Source organism: Mytilus edulis, chromosome 1 (genome assembly GCF_963676685.1).
Source record: "Mytilus edulis chromosome 1, xbMytEdul2.2, whole genome shotgun sequence".
In the NCBI taxonomy this organism is placed as follows: domain Eukaryota; kingdom Metazoa; phylum Mollusca; class Bivalvia; order Mytilida; family Mytilidae; genus Mytilus; species Mytilus edulis.
The window spans coordinates 61953237-61976707 of NC_092344.1; the positions used below are offsets into that span (position 1 = coordinate 61953237).

Below are 23471 nucleotides of genomic sequence, written 5' to 3' on the forward strand. Positions count from 1 at the left end.
TACAGAGCGTGTATTGTTTGGTAAACTGAAAGAAATACAGATACAATAATTACAATATGTACGAAAGAAATATATGAATGTTCAATGCAATAATAATATCAAGTCAAAAACGAAAGTAGAATTCGCAGGTCAATTCATAGAATTAAACAATTACATTTCGTATTTGTTGAATAAACGTGGAATTCAAGTTAACGGAATTAACGGTATATATATTTAACAGTTTATAATCGATTTGAAACGTACTTGACGGTGATTTGTCACAATATCCACAGGAGCAGATTTGTCGTGGCATCCATTTGCAATAGACAGGTAAGGAAGAGAAAGTAAACGGTAGTGAAAATACGGTTAAGTCCATATTATTTCCGGAAAATATGAATGTCTGAAAATTCAATCCAATAGACTTTATAGTAAATATAGTTGCGTATGTGATCCAGAATATAACATGTTGTTGGATTTTTACGTTATATCTTTATAGACCATTATTTAAGTATGTGCCTATCCCAAGGCAGGAGCCTGTAATTCAGTGGTTGTCGTTTGTTTATGTGTTACATATTTGTTTTTCGTTATTTTTTATGCCCACTTACGATAGTAGAGGGGCATTATGTTTTCTGGTCTGAGGCTCCTTTCGTCCGTCCTTCCGTTCGTTCGTTGTTCGTTCGTCCCGCTTCAGGTTAAAGTTTTTGGTCAAGGTAGTTCTTGATGAAACTGAAGTCCAATCAACTTGAAACTTAGTACACTTGTTGCTTATGATAATGATCTTTCTAATTTTATAGCCAAATAAGACTTTTGACCCACATTTCACGGTCCACTGAACATAGAAAATGAAAGTGGGAGTTTCAGGTTAAAGTTTTTTGGTCAAGGTAGTTTTTGATGAAGCTGAAGTTCAATCAACTTGACACTTAGTACACTTGTTGCTTATGATAATGATCTTTCTTATTTCATAGCCAAATTAGACTTTTGACCCACATTTCACGGTCCATTTAAAAATTTAAAATAGAAAATGAAAGTGGGAGTTTCAGGTTAAAGTTTTTGGTCAAGGTAGTTTTTGATGAAATTGAAGTCCAATCAAATTGAAACTTAGTACACATGTTCTGTATAGTATAATCTTCCTTATTTTGATGCCAAATAATATTTACCAAATTTCACGGTCCATGGGACATGAAAAAGTATAGTGCAAGTGGGCCATCCGTGTACTTTGAACACATTCTTGTTTTATATAAAAAGGCCGTTAGTTTTCTCGTTTGAATTGTTTTACATTGTCTTATCGGGGCCTTTTATAGCTGACTATGCGGTATGGACTTTGCTCATTGTGAAGGCCGTACGATGACCTATAGTTGTTAATGTCTGTGTCATTTTGGTCTTTTGTGGACAGTTGTCTCATTGGTAATCATTCTAGATCTTCTTTTTTACATGTCCTTGTGTTGGAAACAGACATATTTATTCATAGTTGCATTTGAGTTGCAGAAATGTCTTCGAAATACAACCGTTAACTAATAGTCTAATTACTTTTTATATTTAATTTTGTAATTTCCAGCATTAATGGCTATTTTCTCATGTCAACACTATAATTACATTATACTGACGAATGCTGAAAAAATAAACAAATTAGAGTGCATTGTGTCTCTGAAGTTTAGAATAATATTGCAAAAAAAACAGGTCTTTCCAATCTGCACAACAGGGCAATTGTACCGTACTTTTATGATTTCATATTTTTTTTATTATTCCAAATAAACATTCAACAAGGGTCTTATTATCATCTATGTTCCCAAGCTTTCAATACTTATTGATACCAAATGTATCCAAATGTTTTACTAATTGACATAGTCAACCCTATTTTGTGTACAAAACATGTACTTCTTTCTTGTATGTTCTTTCTGACAGGGCCAAAATTATTGATTTTCTATCTTTTATGGAATGATTTGTGTTTGATAGAATGATAAACACAAAAACCAAAGTAAATTCATTAAATTTTAAAACAAATGCTGTGCTAGATGATATGATATGTATTCTTCAACAGTTCAACATTGGAATGAAGACACAAAAATATACAGAAGAAAGTAAGAAATTAGTTATGGCCAGTGGCTACGATTGGAAGGATGTAGATGACGTCAAGACTGTGTATACGCCAGTCTTTGGAGTTCCACAGGTAATATCTTAATAAAGCATGTATCATTTACCTTTTATCATGGATAGATGCTTTTGTCCTTTTTTGTAAAATTGTTTCTTTTAAAGTTGTAACACAGTGATGACTGCTGTACCCATATTTTGACTATTTTATTTATTATGTCTGTTTTGTTCATGCATCGTTGTAAATATAACGGAATCTGATGAGACTGTCGTACAAGTGAGAGGTTTAACGCTATAAAACCGGGTTCAATCCACCATTTTCTACATTTAAAAATGCCTGAACCAAGTCAGGAATATGACATTTATTGTCCATTCGTTTTCGATTAGCGACTTTCCGATTGAACTCTCCTCGGAGTTTTGTGTTTTTGTGATTTTACTTTTTACCCTCTTAAAACACCAGTTAGCAGTCTATCTTATTCGTATAATTCGTATCGTCGTTTCTTTTCTTATGATACGATTTTTGTGTGTGCAACACCAGTTTCGATATAAACATTTGACAGATTAGCACCAAACCAAAATTTTTGAAGGTAAAACAACAAAAACGTTCGAAAAAGCAAAAAATTCAAAACAAAAATATGCAGAAAGGCCAAAATCGTCTGATGATTTATTTAAATATCTGAACAACCTTGACAATAGAGTGGCTTACACAATTCGACCTTGTTGACGATGTTAAAATTATGTTTGAATAGTTCATCTTAAAGGTAATCTTCAATATCATCCCTGCAAATTGCAACCTAAAAATTTGTTTTCTCACAATAGTATAATCTCAATTAAATAAATTAAACATTATATATATACAACAATAATTGGTCCATAGTGCATGGATGCCCTACAATCATTTTCTATGTTCAGTGGACCGGGAAATTGGGTGAAAATTCTATCTAACTTGACATTAAAATTAGAAAAATCATATAAGGAAGATGTGTACTAAGGGTGCATTTCTTTCTAACCAAAATTTTGTTAACGTTGAGTGGCGTTTCTTGTTGTTTTCTAAACGCTACAAAAGTAGAAAGAAATACATTGTTTAATCGGTGTTTACTGACCTTGTTTAAACTTATAATGCATGCAAATGTTGTTGGTAAACAGACATTTTTTACAAAAGTAGAATCAAATACAATGCTAGATCAAAGTGAAGCTAGACACAAATGAAGCGTTTGTTCTAACAAACGATGAACGACAAACTGTAGACGCATTTTTAGTGAGTGCATAGTTTGTCAAAGTTTGCAAACGTAACTATGTAAGAAACAAATGATCAAAACATGTGCGCGCTAAGACGTTTGCATTGTTTGTGTCAGAAATAAATGCACCACAAGTTTCAAGTAGATTGGACTTCAACTTCACTAAATACTATCTTGACCTAAAACTTTAACCTGAAGCGGGACAGACGGACGAACAGACCAACGATCCAATCAACTGACTCATATACAAGATACCATAATGCCCCTCTATTATCGTGGGTGGGGCATAAATAACATGAGTCGATAAAGTTGAAACTTCTGCATATGAATATCTTATTTGAACTTGTTGGTTTTTTTTTCTTTCTTTTTAACACTGAACTGTATCTATGAGTTTGACTGTCCGTACTATCGTAGGTGGGGGCATAAATAACATGCATGAGTCGATACAATTGAAACTTCTGCATATGAATATCTTATTTGAACTTGTTATACTTTTTTTATTTTTTAACACTGAATTGTATCTATGTGGTTGACTGTCCCTTTGGTATCTTTCGCCCCTCTTTTGCTTTGATAGGACTACTTACTGTAAATCACTTCAGAATTTTACACTTCTCAAGTATTATCACTACACAATGTTACATTACCATTATAAATACTAGAAAATATTCAATTAACGTTAATATAAAATCGACTTTGTCACGTAGATGAGATTATGGTTAAATGAATCGAACAATAATATTAAAATAAACTTGAGTACCAATTATACTCATCTGATATAGATACCAGGAATACAATTTAATATTAACGCCAGACGCGCGTTTCGTCTACAAAAGACTCGTCAGTGAAGCTCAAATCATAAATGCTAAAAAAGATCAAATAAAGTACGAATTTGAAGAGCATTATTCCTAACAAACGGCCAAGGCAGCCCCTCATAAATATTGCATAATAAAAGTAACACTTTATAAATTTCCAGGGGTGTACTATAAATCGGTATAAATGGTAACAATTTTTATCAAAGAAGATTTAACATTTTCCGCAATAATCCGTATTATTTTCTCTGTTTACAGGGTTCAGAATATTTTAATGATGATGCAGATTTTGGGAGGCAGAGACTTGCTAGTTTGAATTCTTCTCTCATCACCCTATGTACAGCAATCCCAGAAAAGTATATCTCTACACATATTTTAAGAATTATAGAATTGTGTGATAGTTATAGATTATCGTTGGTTATCTCAACGAGATTAATTTGTTCACGACGAAAGCGAGAAAAGCAGTCGAGTTGAGATGACCATATCGCTATTTTAACTATAACGACGTTGTCAATTTCATGTCAATTTCATTAGCAACGCCACGTCATGGTTCCTTAGTTTCTACCGATAATTTTCCATCTCAAGCGAGTAGAATGATATGAAAAATTATCACAAAATAAAATCAAAGGAAAAATACACAAAATTGCGATAATCAAATTAAATTTAAATAATATTGTGAAAGACCTGTTGCTGATTGCAGAATTCATAAAGAAGTTATTATTATCTTCTTCGTGTTGCTAACATATTTGTTTTTCTATAGAGCCAATTTATCATTGTCTTAATGTTTTCTGTTGAAAGAGGATTAGTTGAAAGGGGATCAGTTAAAAGGGGATCAGTTAAAAGGGTATCAGTTGAAAGGGTATCAGTTGATAGGGAATTAGTTGAAAGTGTATCAGTTGAAAGTGGATCAGTTGAAAGGGTATCAGTTGACAGGGGACCAGTTGAAAGCGTATCAGTTGAAAGGGTATCAGTTGAAAGGGGATCAGTTGAAAGGGTATCAGTTGAAATGGGATGAATATACCAAGAATGAGTTCGTATTACAAATTAAAGAGATTTTCTCAATGTTCTTGTTATATGGTAGCTTCCAAGAGGTTTGCTCTATAACGTTTAAATTGAAGGGTGATACAATCTTGTTAGAAACACGCGATTTAAACACCCAAATTTGTATCATAAAGTAAAAAACAAAAAACAATAAAAAAAATATTAAGTAGAGTGTGATTTAAATTTGTTGACATTTTTATAGGTTTGGAGTTACTGAAGAAATGGTTAAACCATTTTTGGAAGGCAAGACCATAGCTCAAGCCATGGCTGATAAAAGACTGTTCATTATTGACTTGGCAATTTTAGAAGGATGCCCTGCAAAGTCAGAGGACATTGTTGTAAGCGACATTGGTATCTTGTTATTCATTTGAGCGTCACTGATGAGTTTTTTACGCGTCTGGCGTAAATTTTAAATTTTAATCCTGGTATCTATGAGTTTATTTGTTAGTAAAAAAATAATGAAAGCTCTATGATCGAACAAAGCCCCAGTCATGACACTGCATATTTTTTGTTGCTAGGATGCGTTTTACTGTTGAATTGCATCAGTAATATTATTGATTTCATTTGTGAAAATGAATTCAGAGATAAAGACGGGAGTTTCTTTTCAGAATGGTGAATTATATTAAACTAGTATTGAAGTGCAGAAAAACGTAAAATATATATATACGATATATATTTCAGATATAATAGTATCAAACATATGTACTCTGAAAGTTATTTAATCGTAAACTGGAACGATCAATTTAAAAATTAAAAAATAAAAGTCCGAAAATGCAGAGTAACATAATTTCTTGACTTATTGGATAAGGGCCCTTAATGTTGTCATTGTCTCATTTATAACTTTACAATGTTCGTTATCAAAATATTTAAAAGTTGTATTTTTTTTTAGATAAAATCTTAGAAAACCAACATTATGTAAACCATCCCCCCATGGAAGGAACGAATTTTATAGATATTCAGGATTGAATATATATTAAATTTGATGCGACTGTCATACAAGTGAGAGGTTTAGTGCTATAAAATCAGGTTCAATTCACCATTTTCTACATTTGAAAATGCCTGTACCAAGTAAGGAATATGACAGTTGTCCAATCTTTTCGATGTTTTTTGTCATTTGATTTTGCAATGTGATAAGGGACTTTCCGATTGAATTTTCCTCGGAGTTCAGTATTTTTGTGATTTTAATATGTACTCCAATTTGGTATTCTATTGATCTCTTTGTATATTATTTGCAGATAACTTGCCCTTTTGCCTTGTTTTATTTCAACAATGCCGACAATCTTATGCCGATAGCTATACAGTTATTTCAGGAAAAAGGAACGACTAATCCAGTAAGTTGATTATTTACATGTGTCACATGTCGGTCAATTCCGTACCTCAAGATTAAGAAAAACGGAGTCGCCTGAAGTTAGCCGATTGGATTAACTTATTATTTTCCTCTAAAAAGGATGACGATAAAATGAACCCTATTACTATCCTTTCACTACTTCATGTTTTGCTAAATAGATTGTGTCCTTTTGATGAATAATTTGAAGTTTGATTATTATACCGACTGGTCCTTTCGTACTATATTTAAAGAAAGGAAACTACAGAAATAGTCAGTCTGCTTCGTAAAATTCTCATTCACCCAGAAATAACTTACGGATCTATTGAGTAGCATACTTTATAACAAACATGACTTCAATATTCCATATGTGAATTTTCAAATTATTTTTTACACGTGCGAACATTCCGACAGCGTATAAACAGTATATGTCTACTTATTAAAACGACATGCTGCGGATAACGACAGAACTGTCCAAATACCATCCTTGTTTTCATTATATAACTTAATCCTTTTTTTCATTTACAACACGACAACTTGTCATAGATTATTTTGTGATTGTTTTGTACTTTTTTCATAATGTTTATAATGGTCAGTCTTTCACGTTTGGTTTAAATTTGTGTTTGTCTGTCGTTTGATCGCAGTGCTGTTTATATTCAGTCGACTATCGATTTAAATTGACTCTTGACTCTCGTGTTCATTTCCCAAAACATGCTGAAAATTAAGTATATCATAAAAATAAATGTTCATTTGACTGTCTGAAGATATAAACCTCTTAAGGGGTTTTCTTCTTTTTTATACATTTTACTGTTTTTGTTGTCATTAACTGACTTTTAATCTTCCTTAGTCCTGTCTGATATTTATATCGATGAATACAAACATTTTCTTTTTCTTTCTTCATTAAATGCAAACTCGTTTGTTTAGAGTGAAAATCCGAATTTGAGGTTAGGCAGTTATTTTTGTTCAGTTTCACACGTCTGGTAAACTTATTCGGACATCTCTTGAAAGACTTCCTAATTAACTAACTGTTGTATGTTCGGTTTTTACAGACAAATCGATTATATTGGAGTGTGCTTTGTTTAATATGTCCAGACCTTTCAGTAGTTAGAATTTTAAATGTACGCTTCAACATCATATTGTATTTTCAAAAAAGCTACTGGACGATACTGAATTGACAACTAGCAAATCATATTTACAGGGCCAAATTTACTGCAATGAAGAAGTCTTAAAATTTACTGAAAGACTGAGCATGACTTTAAATTTATTGCTCAGAACTTTTCAGATGATGTTAAGATAAAATTGACCATTTATAAAGACTAAATGCCATTAACCAGCGTCATATTTGCAACATAATGATCAGTGATCATAGTTTTACGTATTTGTTACAACAAAAATGAGACTGGTCTATGATGTCTGCTGTGAAAATCGTACAATGTAAATTGCGGCTTTTGTTTTGATAGAAATCGGACACAGAAATATATATATAAAAAAAAAACTATTCCCGCTATGTAGATATTTGTGTTTCTTAAGTAAACGTTTTATACTATCAATAAATATATAGTATATTTAACTGAATGGCATAGTTAACTCAGATCCAGATATATAACATTTTTATACACGATACTGGTGTTATTTTTTATTTTAAATAATTTCTTGATTGTGTTCTAATTCTTCAAACAGGTCTTTCTACCATCCGATCCCGTGTACACATGGCTGTTGGCAAAGATGTGGTACAGTCTGGCTGATGCGACATATCATCAAGGTCTTACTCATTTGAGTACGTAGTAAACTATTTCACATAAGGCCTGCTGTAATATAAACCAACTTCTTAATCATTTCAGATACTATTAAATATTGCACAAATTGAATGATCTTTAACATAAGCGTAGGTCGTATGCTACGTAAGTCGTAATAAAAAAAAAGTAAAAATGATATAATGATAACCTGACTCATTAAGCCTGGCATCAATGTCGTTCTCTTTGTGTATGTAATCAAAGTGTAAAAATGCATCATGCATTCAAAACTATGGTAGTAATATATTTTCAACACGCGTGTGAAGTGTCGCGCGTAGTAAAATAAAATAACCTTCAAAGTGCTTTCCATGGTTTAAGGATCGCTCGAGCTCAAAACTCAAAAGTCAAGGATGTAAACATACTTGACACACCTTTTCTCAATTCATATAATACAATTATCGCCCCGCGGGTAATTTATCACATTGTGATTAGTTTAACGCCGTCACGTGGTGGCCCCCTATGAGACCGTAGGGAGTTAGTTAATTTCATAGGGGGTTCATGACGCTTAATGGTGACGTCATCTATCAATGTAGTTGTGTTTCATTGTTTATTTTTCCACAAAACGCAGCAGAAAATGTCGAGCGTGCAATAAATTCATTATACGGTTAACTACACACACCCTATGGATTTTTAATACTAACCCTCTATGGATTCGTAGAGGGTCAGTAGCGAACCATATAACTTATGATATTTAGTTCGGAAGTTCGGTTGTACCTGTAGAAACGTATTGACGTTACGCACGGTAATGCGTTCAGATTAAAATTACGTTATTATATGATTTTAGAACAGCAACCATTTGCCTATAAAAAAATAAAATCACCAACATCCATATATCTATAGAAAGGCTCGGACATTTTTTCTGATTTTAAGTTAATTCTATAAATTTTTGCACCATACATTTATTTTATTGAACTCACAAATCCTACTTTTGCGTTAAAAATTGAATGTCCGGCGTAACATTTCAGATTAAATTAAATGCATTTCTCTATGTTCCGTTGTAATTTTGCACATACAATCTGCGAAATTTAGTATATCAGATTCCTACTAGATTTATATTATAACATCATACCCGTTTTTTGGTATTGACTGAACTTTGAACTAAGCCTTCAACGAAATATTAAGCAGAGGAACCTGTCTTAGTGAGTTTTGAGGAAAGTTTATCAAAATTTCAGTTCTATTATTATTCCTATAAAATAATCAAATCATATTAAAACTATTACTCAATAGAAAGTTCAGAAAAGATAAACATTTTCAAAGTTTCAAATGTAAAAAAAACTTTTTCTTGAAGCAAATTTTTTAAAAATCGAATGTCTAGCCACTATGTCGAAACGTTATTTTTGTCCATTCCTTAGGTGAAAGATGTTGTATATATACTTATATACTAAATGTGCATTTATAATACAAAACTAACATATTTATAAGATACAAACTATAAGTTCATACAAGGTGTTTTCACTAACATTATGACGTTACATTTTTTTTCGGAAAGTATTCCCTATGTCTAGCCATTATGTCCAAGGGTGTCATTTTGACGTTTCTGCACAGGGGCGTCTTTTATACCAATACACACTATTAACGAACTGTTTAAGCAGTTAAAATAATGCCGGGAAATGTTCATTCCAAAATGGTCTGCTGAATCAAAATAACACTCAGATTAGAAAAACATACACACATAAGGAATAAACCCTTTATAGACACAAGGGAAAAGGGGGGATGGGCCGAAGGATAATTTGTTATGGACAAAAGTTTTCACGCAAATCTAAAACACCTTTATAGATTAGAAACCGATTAGAATCCGAGTTACAAAGGTCTTATAAATTTTAAACAACTATATACATACGTATTTGTAAAATTAAACCATCAGTGCTAAAAGATCGAGAAACAGTCTGAAAACTCGCACAGATATTGGACAAAATTGAGTTCCATCTAAAAAAAAATCATTTCAACTAAAATCATTATAAAAAGAAATATTGCTGAATTATTATATGACCGATTTTTATGAAATAAATACCATAAATTTTTATGTTCAATTTGTCAAAAAAATGTTCAGGCTTAATTTATCTTCTCATGTGTTTCTCCGGAAGCAAGATTTTTTTTAAAGGTTGCTATGTATTCTATCCAAAATAAAATTTGCATTTGTAAATTGTTTTCATCTAATCACAGATCAGAAAATAAAAACTATCCTTACGTAATTAATTGCCTTATACATGATAAATTTGAAACATTTCTTCATCTTATGGTATTTATTTGATAAAAATCGATCGAGTAGATACTACGCTCTTGATAACAAAATGTCAAAGTTAGTATATGGCGTCAAAATTGTCAATTATACATGTTACGTCTTGCGACGCAATACAGTGCGTAACGTCTTTACAAACGGGAAACTATATCCTAAAAATTCCGTGGATATTGTGTTTAAAAATCTGTCCAAAAACTTTCGTCAGATGAACTTGAAATTTGTGACCGAAATCGGCCTTTACCGGACATACTCATTTTTCCATATTTATTATATTGCTATACACCTGAACATTAATATTACCTACATTCTGTCGACAGCTATATTTTGTCATTGCACAAGGTCATGCGTTTTGGTTGTTGTTGACGTATTTTCACTAAAATCATTGAATGTTGAACGTGTGCTGATTGATATGTATGTGTTTGTTGCGATTGATCTTAAAATTGATTTATTTTTCTGTAACATTTAATCATAAAGCTAATTGATTTTATTATAATCCATACATAAATTTGTATCACTTTATGCCACAAAACTGTTCAGCTGTTGTATACTTCTCTGTCTGTCTTTTAATGTAATAATAATGGACAATAAAAGTTATAAAATCAATATACATTTTCAAACATCTAACACAGGAATAAAAAAAAAAATTCTAATTTAAATGACAGATAACCTCAAAGCTTTAATAAATGACAAAGAACAATTAATAGATATAGGCAGATGTGGTATGAGTGCCAATGAGACAACTTTCCATCCAAGTCACAATGTATAAAAGTAAACCATTTCAGATTAAGGTACGGACACGGAGCCTAGGCTCACACAGAACAACAAGTTATAAAGGGGCCCTAAAAAGTACTAGTGTAAAACCATTCAAACGTGAAAAAGCAACGGTCTAATCTACATGTTTTAAAAAAAACGAGAAACAAGAAACACTTATGAACCACATAAACAGACGACAACCACTGAACATCAGATTCCTGATTAAGGACAGGTGCAAACAATTGCAGCAGATTAAACGTTTTAATGGTACCAAACCTTCTCCCTTTTCTAAAAAAAAACGTATAACATTACAACTTATTTAATTGACAGAGAACCTTTAAAGAAATGATTATAAATTGACAACTGTGTTTTTTTCTCTCCAGATTTTACCCATTTCATGATGGAAGGAATATGTGTTGCGACAAAGAGAAACCTTTCACCGTCACATCCTATTCTGAGATTACTTAATCCTCATTTTATCTACCTAATGGCTATCGATTTGTATGTATTTCATTATTTCATTTAAAATGAAGCCTGTTACAGTTTCCATGAACAAAAGATTAAAATTCATATAACAGTGTGGCAGTTGAAATGGAAAGATGAACAGTTTTCCGGGATTCAATATTTTGACATATAATTTAATTTTCCTCCTGTTCTTCACGTTTATTAATTGTTTTCACGAGAACCATAAAACAAATTATTAAAGGGGCACTAGCTACGAGATAAAAAGTATAAAGCATGATGTTTTTTGTTCAATCATTAATGAAAGGGAAATAGTGAAATATTAGTTCACTTTTAGCAGCCAGTATGGTCCAATTTTGTCAAAATAAGCTAAGAAATATTGATGATTAATTATTCACTTGCAAGTGAATAATCCGACCTCATTCAATCTGTATTCATGGGAACTTCAATTTAGCCCCTTAAGAAGAGATGGATCACGCATTAATTGTTTGCCTAGTTGATTAATTAAAGGAAAAGAATGTCAACATTGAAAGTGGAACAAAAAAGGTAACTCATTTGAATAGCTGATTCGATCCTCAAAATAATAATTTTTTATACAGGTAAAACCGATGATTAACATATATCTTTAATCTATAAATGATATTAAATAGACATGGAAGAATCAAATTGCACGATTTCCGCTTTCTATTTATATCTATATTTATGTTTATGTTGCTTATATGGGGATCGGTGGTCTTAGGGAAGTCAACTCGACAATTAATTAGGTGGCGTCTTGACTTAAATACACACGAAACGAATCTATTGTCCATTTGACTTCTATATATTTACAGAAAAAAAATCTTAAAAATTCATTTTTATAAATTAATATTTTAAAAAAAAGTCCTATTTTTCAAACCTCTCAAAAACTTTATTCTGTTTAGCCTTGGTCTTGGTACTTTGGTTAACCCAGGAGGTTTCTTCGACCAAACTTCAAATGGTGGAATTAATGCTGCCTTCCACTTAATGCGAAAAAGGTGAGAACATTTCATATCTTCTTTGAAGCCAACTGAATTTAACCAACACCTTTAAAACAAATAACAAATGAAAGTCATTGTGATGGTTTTTTTTTCTGCCAGTAAAAAGATTTTGCCTTGGTTAATTACACGAATTACTTTTGAAAATTATAAGATTGATACAAATATCTATACTTAGAAGTCTTAAAGTCTTGCATTTTTCGAATTATGTAATTTGTATATTTTCTTACACATCGTTGTATCTGTGTGTTTAGATGAGACATACTTTTTACATTCTAATGTAATAAATGTACATTATTTTTTTATTAATTTCTACTTTACATTTTTTAGCATGGAATTCTGGAGATTGGATTTGAACGGAACTTTTCCAGAAAGTTTAAAGAGCAGAGGGGTTCGTTCAGATATATAATATGTTGTTACATACGATTTTGAAGGAATAAACTTAGGGGAACACTTAAAATCTAAGGATAAAAATTCACACATTAACGGCAGATAAGTGGCAGTACACAAAAACTACATAAAAAGTTAGAAGTATATAAAAGTAATATAAGTCGTATGAAATATGGAGTTATCTCAAATGCCTCGAAAGTGAAGTAATACTTTCTGTACTACTTGTGCCCGGCTAGTTCCTCATATTTGGTGATCGAATTTGGTAAAAAGCCATTAAGGTAGCACAATACAAATATACCTCCAATACCCCAGTTTCAAAATGCTAAAACTTTATTATGCTTGAAAATTTATAAAAGTGGTATTTATGGATAGCTAACAGATTACTCTTTCAAATTAACGCATGTTAGTATTATACAACAATTATGTAATCAATTATAATGTTAACTGTGTCGACAAAATTCTACAAGAAATTTCAGTTTTCAATTAAAATTAGCTTCTTCATGGATAACTGGAGAGGGTTGATTTTATTACATGTTGTTCCTACTTCTAGAGCCATTATCTACAAAAGGGTGTCTCAGATTTCGGTTACAATGTATAGATCAAATTTTACACCTAATCAAACATTTCTTGTGTGTGGTTAGGATGTTTGCACTAATAACAGATTTATTAGAGAATGGAATACGATAGCGATAATTTGAGACACCCTTTTGTAGCTCCTGTTGTGTTGTTTGAGATTTCGTTGAAATTTCCTGTATAGTTCTAGAAAGAGCTAAATTCATTCAAGTGAACTGACCAAGATTTTGCTATTAATTGCATAAGAATTGATTACATAATGATTGCATAACAAAAATATTGCATTCACAAAGATAAATTTTTTATCTAGCGATATATACTTCTTTAATTAATTTAAATGCAGTCTTAAGAAAGTAAAAAGCATTTTGGCAGATTGGCAGTAAAAAAATCTTTAATAATGGAAGACAGGATTTTGTCTCCACAAAATGGAACATTTCATTGGTTATCTGTCAGTGTCCATTTAGGTGCGCCGAATTGTTATAGTTTTTGGCATTCCTTTTGAAAATCAACAAACAAATATTACATTCAATGAAACGTAAAAATTACAACTTGACAATTTTATTTGGGTTTTTAAATAATTTCATCAATAGTTCAATCTTTTTTCTCTCTCGGTTTAATCATTAGATCATGAATTAGATTTCAAAACTGATTGCCTCTTCTATAGAATACCATTTTAGCCTCTGAGTGAATATGACATTTTAAGGTCTTACATTCATTTCGCCTTGTGGAATAAAAGTCTTCAATGCTTGCGTAATACGTAATTTATGCCCTCTCGAGTGAGAGTCGATCACGGGGAGGGACTGACATATGTTGGTTACTCGTATGCATACATATACTGATTTATTTATATTTATTGATTTCTGTAACGACAAAGATATATCTTGTATTTTCGTTTTATAATAAATCGGAATTTTAATCATTATATCCTTTTAAGTTTAAGAATGTTGGCTAGAAATCTATTCAGTGCACATTTACGTTACCAATTCAATATTTGAATTTTACTTCCGCGATTTTGAAAAAGCTCTACGAAAACAGGCAGCTATGGGGTGTTTTCCATGAGACAAATGTCTGTTTTAAACAATTGAACCAGAACTTTCAACAGCTTGATGACATCGTAGGTCTTCAAAGCACGTACTGTAAATATTTCGGAGACACATTTCTTTGTTAGTTTCTTGGATACAGGTGAACCACATAGTCAAACGTTCAATGAAAAAGTTTTTCTCAATACATGAAAATTGATACCAACGAACATAAAGGAATCCACGTTTCGTTTGAAAAAAAAACTCTCAGTTTAAAAGAACAGGGCCGAAGAATGGCAAGCCTTAGCGTATGTAATACATTTCTATACTATTTTTGTAGAGGAATGTCTTATTCGTGAATGATATTACTTTGTCTAACATTATTACTAGAGAGTTAACCCTTTGCTGGTGATAGTTCAAATATATTGCATGACATGGGGTTCACTTAATGCTCACACTTTAGCGATAAACTTTAATATGATGAGGTAACATATAGACTTTTGTATTATAAAATTCTATAAATTGTTTATTACTCATCATATTTGTTTTTGAATGCATGGGACCAAATGCGTCATTCACAAATGTTCATGTTTTCAGGTTCTTGAAGAATCTGTTTTAAAAGGCGCCTATCATATGAGGGATGATGGGCTTCTCCTTTATGATGCAATCAAAACTTACGTTCAAAAATATGTGGCTCACTATTACTGTAAGTCCCACTAAACTCATGATAATTAATTGACAATATTAACGTATTTTTCAGGAAATTCGTGTACATTTTATTTCTTTTTTTGCACTTCAATTATATAACATATCTAGATTCTAATCCAAGTTTGTGTCTTGCATTTCAGACTTTCATAGTGTGTCTTTTATTCCTGAATGTCAACTGTGTGTCATTCATAGTTGCTTTCGATTGTGTCTTTTGTCAGCGCTTCTTGTATGACTGATTTTCAACCCTGTTTCGTTTAGCAATTAATATGCCTAAGAAATACATAATAGCAGGTTCGTCTAGCTAATTTAATTCTTTCTGATACCAAACATTTTTCTACTGAATTTCGATTAATTCCAATATGAGTATATGAAACAACATGTTCTATAGGTTTCTCGTGTAAATAAAATTCATCTACACATTTTTCATTTCTTCTACTATTGAAAGTCATAAATTTACTTTTAGCTTCATTAATAAAATATCTATCTTTATTTGCAAAAGTGTCTTGTAAATTTAACATTGTCTGTAAGGAAATAGCATCTTCTGCTAATAATGCAGGAAAATGGTTTTTTTTTTCGGTTTTCGGTCATAGGAAAGTTGAAAGAGGAGCTACATGTAGACTAGTAGGACTTATAAACAATTTATGAATGTAAAACTATTCATAAAGCTTCTGAATAGAGTAAATCATGGTTAATTGAAAACATAAACTACACATTTTTCTGATACAGAATTTACTCAAAATTGTCCAAAATCTGATCTTCGGGTCTAGGCAGAAACGAGCTTCTCTATTTATTTGTCAATATTCACACTGCAATCTCGATGAATATGCAGTAATGCTAGCGATGATAACCTGTCATTGTTCATTGTTGATCGTACATTTGATTTTAACAGACGTAGTACACTGATAGATCACCACGGCAGCACTCGCGAGATGTTATAAACCAGTGTACGTGTTCGCAATCGAGCGACCTCCCAATTGAATTCGTCAAAATTACATACCAGGTCAGTTTAGTAGGTCTCAGACAATGTTGAGATTTGTTTGTTTGTTATATTTCCTACAACACGAGGAAGCAGATACGGCACAAAGAAGCGATTTTCTGATAATACCAGACGCGAGTCTACTCTCCAGTTCCATTATCATATGGTCTATAAACGCAAAATATAATGAGACTTTCCAAAACTGTTTTGGCGTGTTTCCAGGACGAGTGGCTCTGGTAGTCCGTCGAACACATCGCCGTGGGATAATTTCAACGATATCGAAGGGTTCTGATAAATCTAATGCCGATTGGTATATCTCATTCCAAACAGATAAACCGTTCTCTGTAAAATGTGCTCCGAAACTACATGTATTAGAGACTGAGTATAACAAATTCAAATCTTGTAAAAGATACAAGTTACTGTCCGATTTTGTCATGCATGATCTCCAATAAAACTTCTATTTTGAAACCAAATGCCGTTGTTTAATGACATTTCATCAATTAAAAAAGTGAAACATATGTGTTTCCTTTTAAATTTCCTTTATAAATTTTTAATTTTGCATTAATTTTTTTGCATGCCGAACCGATGTGCACGCAACTGCGTGTTATCGTATAGGGAGCTACGCGCCTGCCTATATTAATAATTATCAAAACTTCATTTTTATTATTCAGCCGTAGAAGGTTCAATGAAAGCTGACTATGAAATACAGAACTGGGGCGCAGAAATTGTGAAATCAAGGGATGATGGTGGTGTAGGAATTTTGGTTCGTATTTTCTAACCTTTTATTGTAAATAGTATCCGTGTCAGATTTCCACTCTTACAATAACTTGTTCTTTCGTCTCCTTGTATGTTCTTTAAAAAAAGTCAACTAGACTGTATAGAACTTAATTAAAGTCAACTTATCATCGATCTTCGGTGTTTGGTGTGTATTTCTGGATTCAGTGGCAACAGGAACTCTCAAAGAAACAGTTTCAGAAAACAAAAGTCTTATAAATGCAATTAAAACTATAATCTCATAACTAACGAATAATATCAAAATTCAAGATCGTCTATGGTCAACCAACAACTAATGAGTGGCAGATTACAAAATAAGCAACTTTAAATAATATAAAAATAATGCAAAACATTATTACTAGTGTCAAAAAGAATAACTACATGGTGAATGTATCTTTGAAATCCTACAGTTAAGTAAGTAAACAGCTATAATATTAACTGTAAGGTATATTACATATTCAAATATTGGTATATTGTTCATTTTTTTTTTGGTGAAGTAACAATTCATATAAGTACTCTTTATTTTATTGTATGTATATAATAATTAGTAAGTACATGATTTTTTTTCCCAAAAGTAACACCAACATATAATACAACAATATTGCAGGGTGTTCCAAATAATGGTCACTTTGAAACAATTGACCAACTAGTGGTGACATTGACAGCCATTATCTATACATGCAGTGTAGCCCATGCTGCAGCTAACTTCCAACAGTATGACGAATATAGTGCTCCCTTTAGATTCCCATTCACCATGCATGGAGTTCCTCCTAAGGATAAGGTAAGACCTGTTCGGTTTTTTTTTGTAAAATTAATAATGAAAAACCAAATACGAGCTTACTTAACACGGGAATGCAATCTAGTGACACACAGAAATATGAGCATATAAAAAATGAAAGGGACTTTTTATTCATCTGTACATAAAAGATTAACCTTCTTACTGCACAGTTCAACTGATCACATAAACAGTAACACCTAATTCCTCCGAACAACACTTGATCGATAGAGCCAGACTGGAGCTGCAAATAATGACATTACCTTGAATTTTACCATGCGTCAATGAAAACTGCAACATATATTTAAAAAAAAAAAAATGTTTACTCTAAAAAGGAAAATGACAAAAACACCAAACTCCAATGTAAGTTCAGAACGGAGAGTCCCTAATCAAATTGCAAAAAAAATGTGCAAACATATCAAACGAATGGATGATACCTTTCACATTCCTTACTTGTTACGGGCATTTTATTATGTAGAAAATGGTGGACTAAACTTTGGTTAATATAAAGTTAAACCTCTCACTTGTATGGCAGTCGCATACAATTCCATTATATTGACAACGATGTGTGACCAAAACAAACAGACATAATAGAAGACCAATTGGTGGTCTTCGGCTGTTGTCTGCTCTTTGTTCGGATTGTTGTCTCTTTGACACATTCCCCATTTCGATTCTCAATTCTATATCGATTCAATAATATATCGATAAAAATGTTCAAAATAGAGATTTCTCGCTGCATTGAAGACCCATTGGAGGCTTTCGGCACATTCACCATTTCCATTCTCAATTCTATACAACAAAGAAACACAAAAAGGCATATAGGAAAGCACATTTGCAAAACTGAAAAACAACAATACAAAAATTTACCATGGAACAATAACACAATACCTAGATGCATAAGTACCAATCCACGTCAAATGGATATTACTGAAAATAAATTAAACTGTAAAAGATATATTCACAATAAGCTATACTTTAAGACCATAGTGTATTTTGTGAAGTTGATAAGGAATATTTATCAACAAGGTCTTGGTACCTTCAGAGGAATATTATTCGAAAAAGATCGACAAGTCTGTGATTCATCTACATTCTGCTCAAACACTGGTGACATTTTATAAAGAGTCGCAGAGATCTTGAATATCGAAATGTATTTCCCATAAGCAGGTGAAATTGGTATATTGCTACAAAGATAGGGGAAATAGATAATTTCTCAAAATCTAAATCGTCTCGTTTGTCATATATTCTGTTACTCAGATACTTAAGTAGTAAATTATTTGAATTACATGACAAATATTTATACGAACATGTGGTCAATGAGACATCTCTCCATCCAAGTCTCAATTTGTAAAAGCAAACCAGTTTAGTTCAACGTTCGGTCGCCAAAAAAGACCCTGGGTTCACACAGTAAGCTATAAAGGGCATAAACAAGGACTTGTGTAAGCCCTTGTAACGGTAAACCAAGGGTCTAATCTATATAAAAAAAATAGAAACGAGAAACACTTATGAACCACAGCAACAAACCACTGAACACCAGGTTCCTTAGTTAGGACACGTGCAAACAAATGCAACGGGTTTCAACGTTTCAATAGATACAAACCTTCAATCTTACCCGAACCAATAATGTCACATGTACATCGCAACATAGAAAGAACGCTTTCTGCTTGTTTCATTTGACATAAAAACAATGCATTTGTTGTTTCTTCTTTAGATCCTTTAATCGAAAAAAAACTAGTGGTATCATCGGGGCTAGGCGTCAATCAGTAGTGTTATCGAAGCATTAGTTGTGATAAACGGTTTATCAAAGTTCCATCTGGGTTGTAGTTTTTATACGCCCGTCGTCTTTTAGACGGGACATATTATGGTATACCGTTGTCCGTCCGTACGTCCGTCCGTCTGTCCGTCCGTCGTCCACACTTCGGACAATAACTCAAAAACGCTTTCACCAATGTCCATGAAACTTAAGTGAATTGTTTATATCTATTGACGTAAGCTCCCTTTCGTTTTTTTTTTAATTTCAGATTTTAAGTTTTGGATTTATGGGGCTTTATTCATAAAAAAAGGGGGATTTTCAACACTTCGGACAATAACTCAAAAAGGCTTTCACCAATGTCCATGAAACTTTGGTGAATTGTTTATATCTATTAATGTAAGCTCCCTTTCAATTTTTATAAATTTCAGATTTTAAGTTTTGGATTTATGGGGCTTTATTCATAAAAAAAAAGGGGGATTTTCAACACTTCGGACAATAACTCAAAAAGGCTTTCACCAATGTCCATGAAACTTTGGTGAATTGTTTATATCTATTGATGTAAGCTCCCTTTCAATTTTTATAAATTTCAGATTTTAAGTTTTGGATTTATGGGGCTTTATTGATAAAAAAAGGGGGATTTTCAACACTTCGGACAATAACTCAAAAAGGCTTTCACCAATGTCCATGAAACTTTGGTGAATTGTTTATATCTATTGATGTAAGCTCCCTTTCAATTTTTATAAATTTCAGATTTTAAGTTTTGGATTTATGGGGCTTTATTCATAAAAAAGGGGGATTTTCAACACTTCGGACAATAACTCAAAAAGGCTTTCACCAATGTCCATGAAACTTTGGTGAATTGTTTATATCTATTGATGTAAGCTCCCTTTCAATTTTTATAAATTTCAGATTTTACATTTCCGTGTTATGAATTTTTATGCTTAAAATAGGGGGGATTTTCCAATTTTGGGACAATAACTAACACTTCCACAAAATTTTATGCAACTTTGATGAATTGTTTATATCTATTGACATAAGCTCCCCTTCCATTTTTATAAATTTTAGATTTTACGTTTTCTTAAGTAATGAATTTTTATACTTAAAAAAAGGGGATTTTATGAAACTTTGGTGAATATATTAATGTAACATCCCTTTTGATTTGTATATATATTTCTAGTTGATCATATAAATTCATTTAAAGCATAAAAGACAAGTTAAAAGAGCAACGGGTGTATCATGCGCTCAAGTGCAGCCCTTTATTAAGGGTTGACACACGTTTGTTTACATGACTCAAAATTGGTGCTATAATTGACAGTAAAAATATCAAATATATCTTGATAATAACGCATTGAAACAAACAAGAACATCTGAAAAGTATCTTTGTTATCCCTAACACATGTCGTAGGAAAGTTTAATATGAACGTCCTGTGTCAAGGAAAATCGCACGATTCCTCTTTGGATACTTTAGTTGACAGGATACATGTATATCGAAAGAACAATCTGAGTGTAAAAAAAAGAGAATCAAAGATTGACAGTTCATGTGAGATACATAAAAATAGACAAGAATAAATAATATCTCTCGATAATAAACCCTTTATACATTGAAAAAATAGCAGCCTTCATATTATTTAATATGAAGCTTCTCAAATATTATTTTTTTTATCATTTTATTTATTTTAGAGTCCAGTAGTGATTGAAACTATCTTGAAGTCTATTGCTAATCGAGCTGAGCTTCTCGGAGTAATGTCAATAACAAAAGTACTGAGTGAGAAGGCAACACAAAGTCTTGGTGACTTTGAAAAGCAGTTGATTGTAGATCCACCGGCAATACAAATTGTAGATGAGTAAGTTTAAACTTTGTACAGCGTTAATATTTCTGATCTTTCCTTTCTAAATTATTAAGGATATAAGTAATAGAGTATTCTTTATGGTTGTAAACTACTTTGATAAATGAAGTTTTTATATCATGCCTTAGCATCTGTTACGAATATATGCCCTTTTATAAAATGTAGGTAACAATTTTTTTTGTAATTTTAAACATAAAACATGTACTTGCATTAAAATCGCCAGATGGACATGCAAATATTATAAGAGTTTGGTCGCTTTAATGAGTTAGTATATATAATACAAAACATTCAATATTTTCGCCAGTTACAGATTAAACCACAGGGTGGTCTATCTCATTTACAACAGCTGTATAAATGTTTTGCTTATTATATTTTGTTCTGAATAAGGAATAATGATTTGCATTTCAAACACCTCGAATAATTTTCAGTCAGTGCTATTAGTACTTACTTTAAGTTTTAGTAAACTTTAATGTAGCTTCTAAAGTGGTAAATTTCCCAACTGTTTTATGAAGGACTGCTTTAATTAGATTGTCTAAGCTATTTACTACGTGCATTTCAAAAGTAAAATCACAAAAGTACTGCACTCCGAGGAAAAATTCAAAACGGAAAGTCCTAATCAAATGATAAATTTAAAAGCTGAAACACATCAAACGAATAAACAACAACTGTCATATTCCTGACTTGGTACACGCATTTTCTTAAGTAGAAAATGGTGGATAAAACCTGCTTTTATAGCTAGCTAAACCTTTCAATTGTATTACAGTCGCATAAAATTCCATTATATAAATATTGATAACGATGTGTGAACGTTCGTGTGTTCGTCCGTCGGTTCGTGCGTTCGTCCATCTGTTCGTCTGTCCCGCTTCAGGTTAGTGTTTTTGTCAAGGTAGTTTTTGATGAAGTTGAAGTCCAATTAAATTGAAACTTAATACACATGTTTCATATGATATAATCTTTCGTATGTTATTACCATATTAGAGTTTTTAATCCAATTTCATGTTACACTGAACATAGATAAAGATAGTACTAATGGGGCATCCGTGTACGTTGGACACGTTCTTGTTTGTTTTTCTTGAAGACGTCTTCTAACAAACACGTTGACTTCTTCATCGGCATGTAGACATACAAATTTTAAAAAATACATAATATCAAACCTGAAAACAAATGTTTTGTATAGTATTCGTGTTGGTCTTTGAACGGAATTGTATTTTATCGATGTTCAAGTTCATACACCAGACAACACCACTGTAATAAATCGTGAAACTGTTTTTAAAATTCTTAAATACTTTCTTTAGTTGTTTGTTCAGTAGTCCGTCATCTTGTTGTCTTTGTAGATTTCGACAAAGCTTACGGGATGTAGGGAAAAGGATTGACGAGCGCAACAAAAGTCGGGAGCATCCATATGAATGGCTTCATCCTTCTGCGATACCAAATGCCATTAGCATATAAAGTTGTGTCTAAGTTGTATTAACTAAACACTATCATGCAAAATAATTACTATAGTGACTTCTGAGGATCAATCTATCTTTGTAAACTGTTGGTTCAATTATATGATTTGACCTCACCATAATTTTATATGTTTCTTTATATGCTTGGTATACTTAGCCTACTTGAAGCAGCATCACAATAATTTTTTGATGTCCAATATACATAGATTGAATTAAATACAAATAACTAGCATCAGTGTTTCTTTTATTTTAAAACGAGTCACTTATTCAACATATTTAATTGCATTTTTTTCTGCTGAGAGGCCTTAACTGGTCTGTTTTATTAACTCTTGCTTTCTTGCTATATATATATATATATATATATATATATATATATATATATATATATATATATATATATATATTTTGATTAAATATTAGAAGATATAAGGTGTGTGTCGTTGATTTTGATAAATAAGAAGCTGTTAACGTT

At 31.9% G+C, this 23471-nt stretch overlaps 1 protein-coding gene across 3 annotated transcripts in view; it reads left to right on the plus strand.

The window, feature by feature from the left end:
* The window catches only part of LOC139486236 (allene oxide synthase-lipoxygenase protein-like), a 98006-nt gene extending 74775 nt beyond the window's left edge, over nt 1-23231 (plus strand). For all 3 annotated transcript variants that reach the window (XM_071271026.1, XM_071271022.1, XM_071271035.1), the window contains 13 exons: nt 2018-2146; nt 4373-4470; nt 5358-5493; nt 6391-6486; nt 8160-8256; nt 11648-11765; nt 12647-12739; nt 13070-13130; nt 15319-15427; nt 17077-17168; nt 17787-17960; nt 21385-21548; nt 22886-23231. In XM_071271026.1, coding sequence (XP_071127127.1) covers nt 2018-2146; nt 4373-4470; nt 5358-5493; nt 6391-6486; nt 8160-8256; nt 11648-11765; nt 12647-12739; nt 13070-13130; nt 15319-15427; nt 17077-17168; nt 17787-17960; nt 21385-21548; nt 22886-23000 — 1482 coding nt within the window. In that variant the 3' untranslated portion in view covers nt 23001-23231. The remainder of the gene's footprint in view (nt 1-2017; nt 2147-4372; nt 4471-5357; nt 5494-6390; nt 6487-8159; nt 8257-11647; nt 11766-12646; nt 12740-13069; nt 13131-15318; nt 15428-17076; nt 17169-17786; nt 17961-21384; nt 21549-22885) is intronic.
* Nucleotides 23232-23471: the final 240 nt, after the last annotated feature.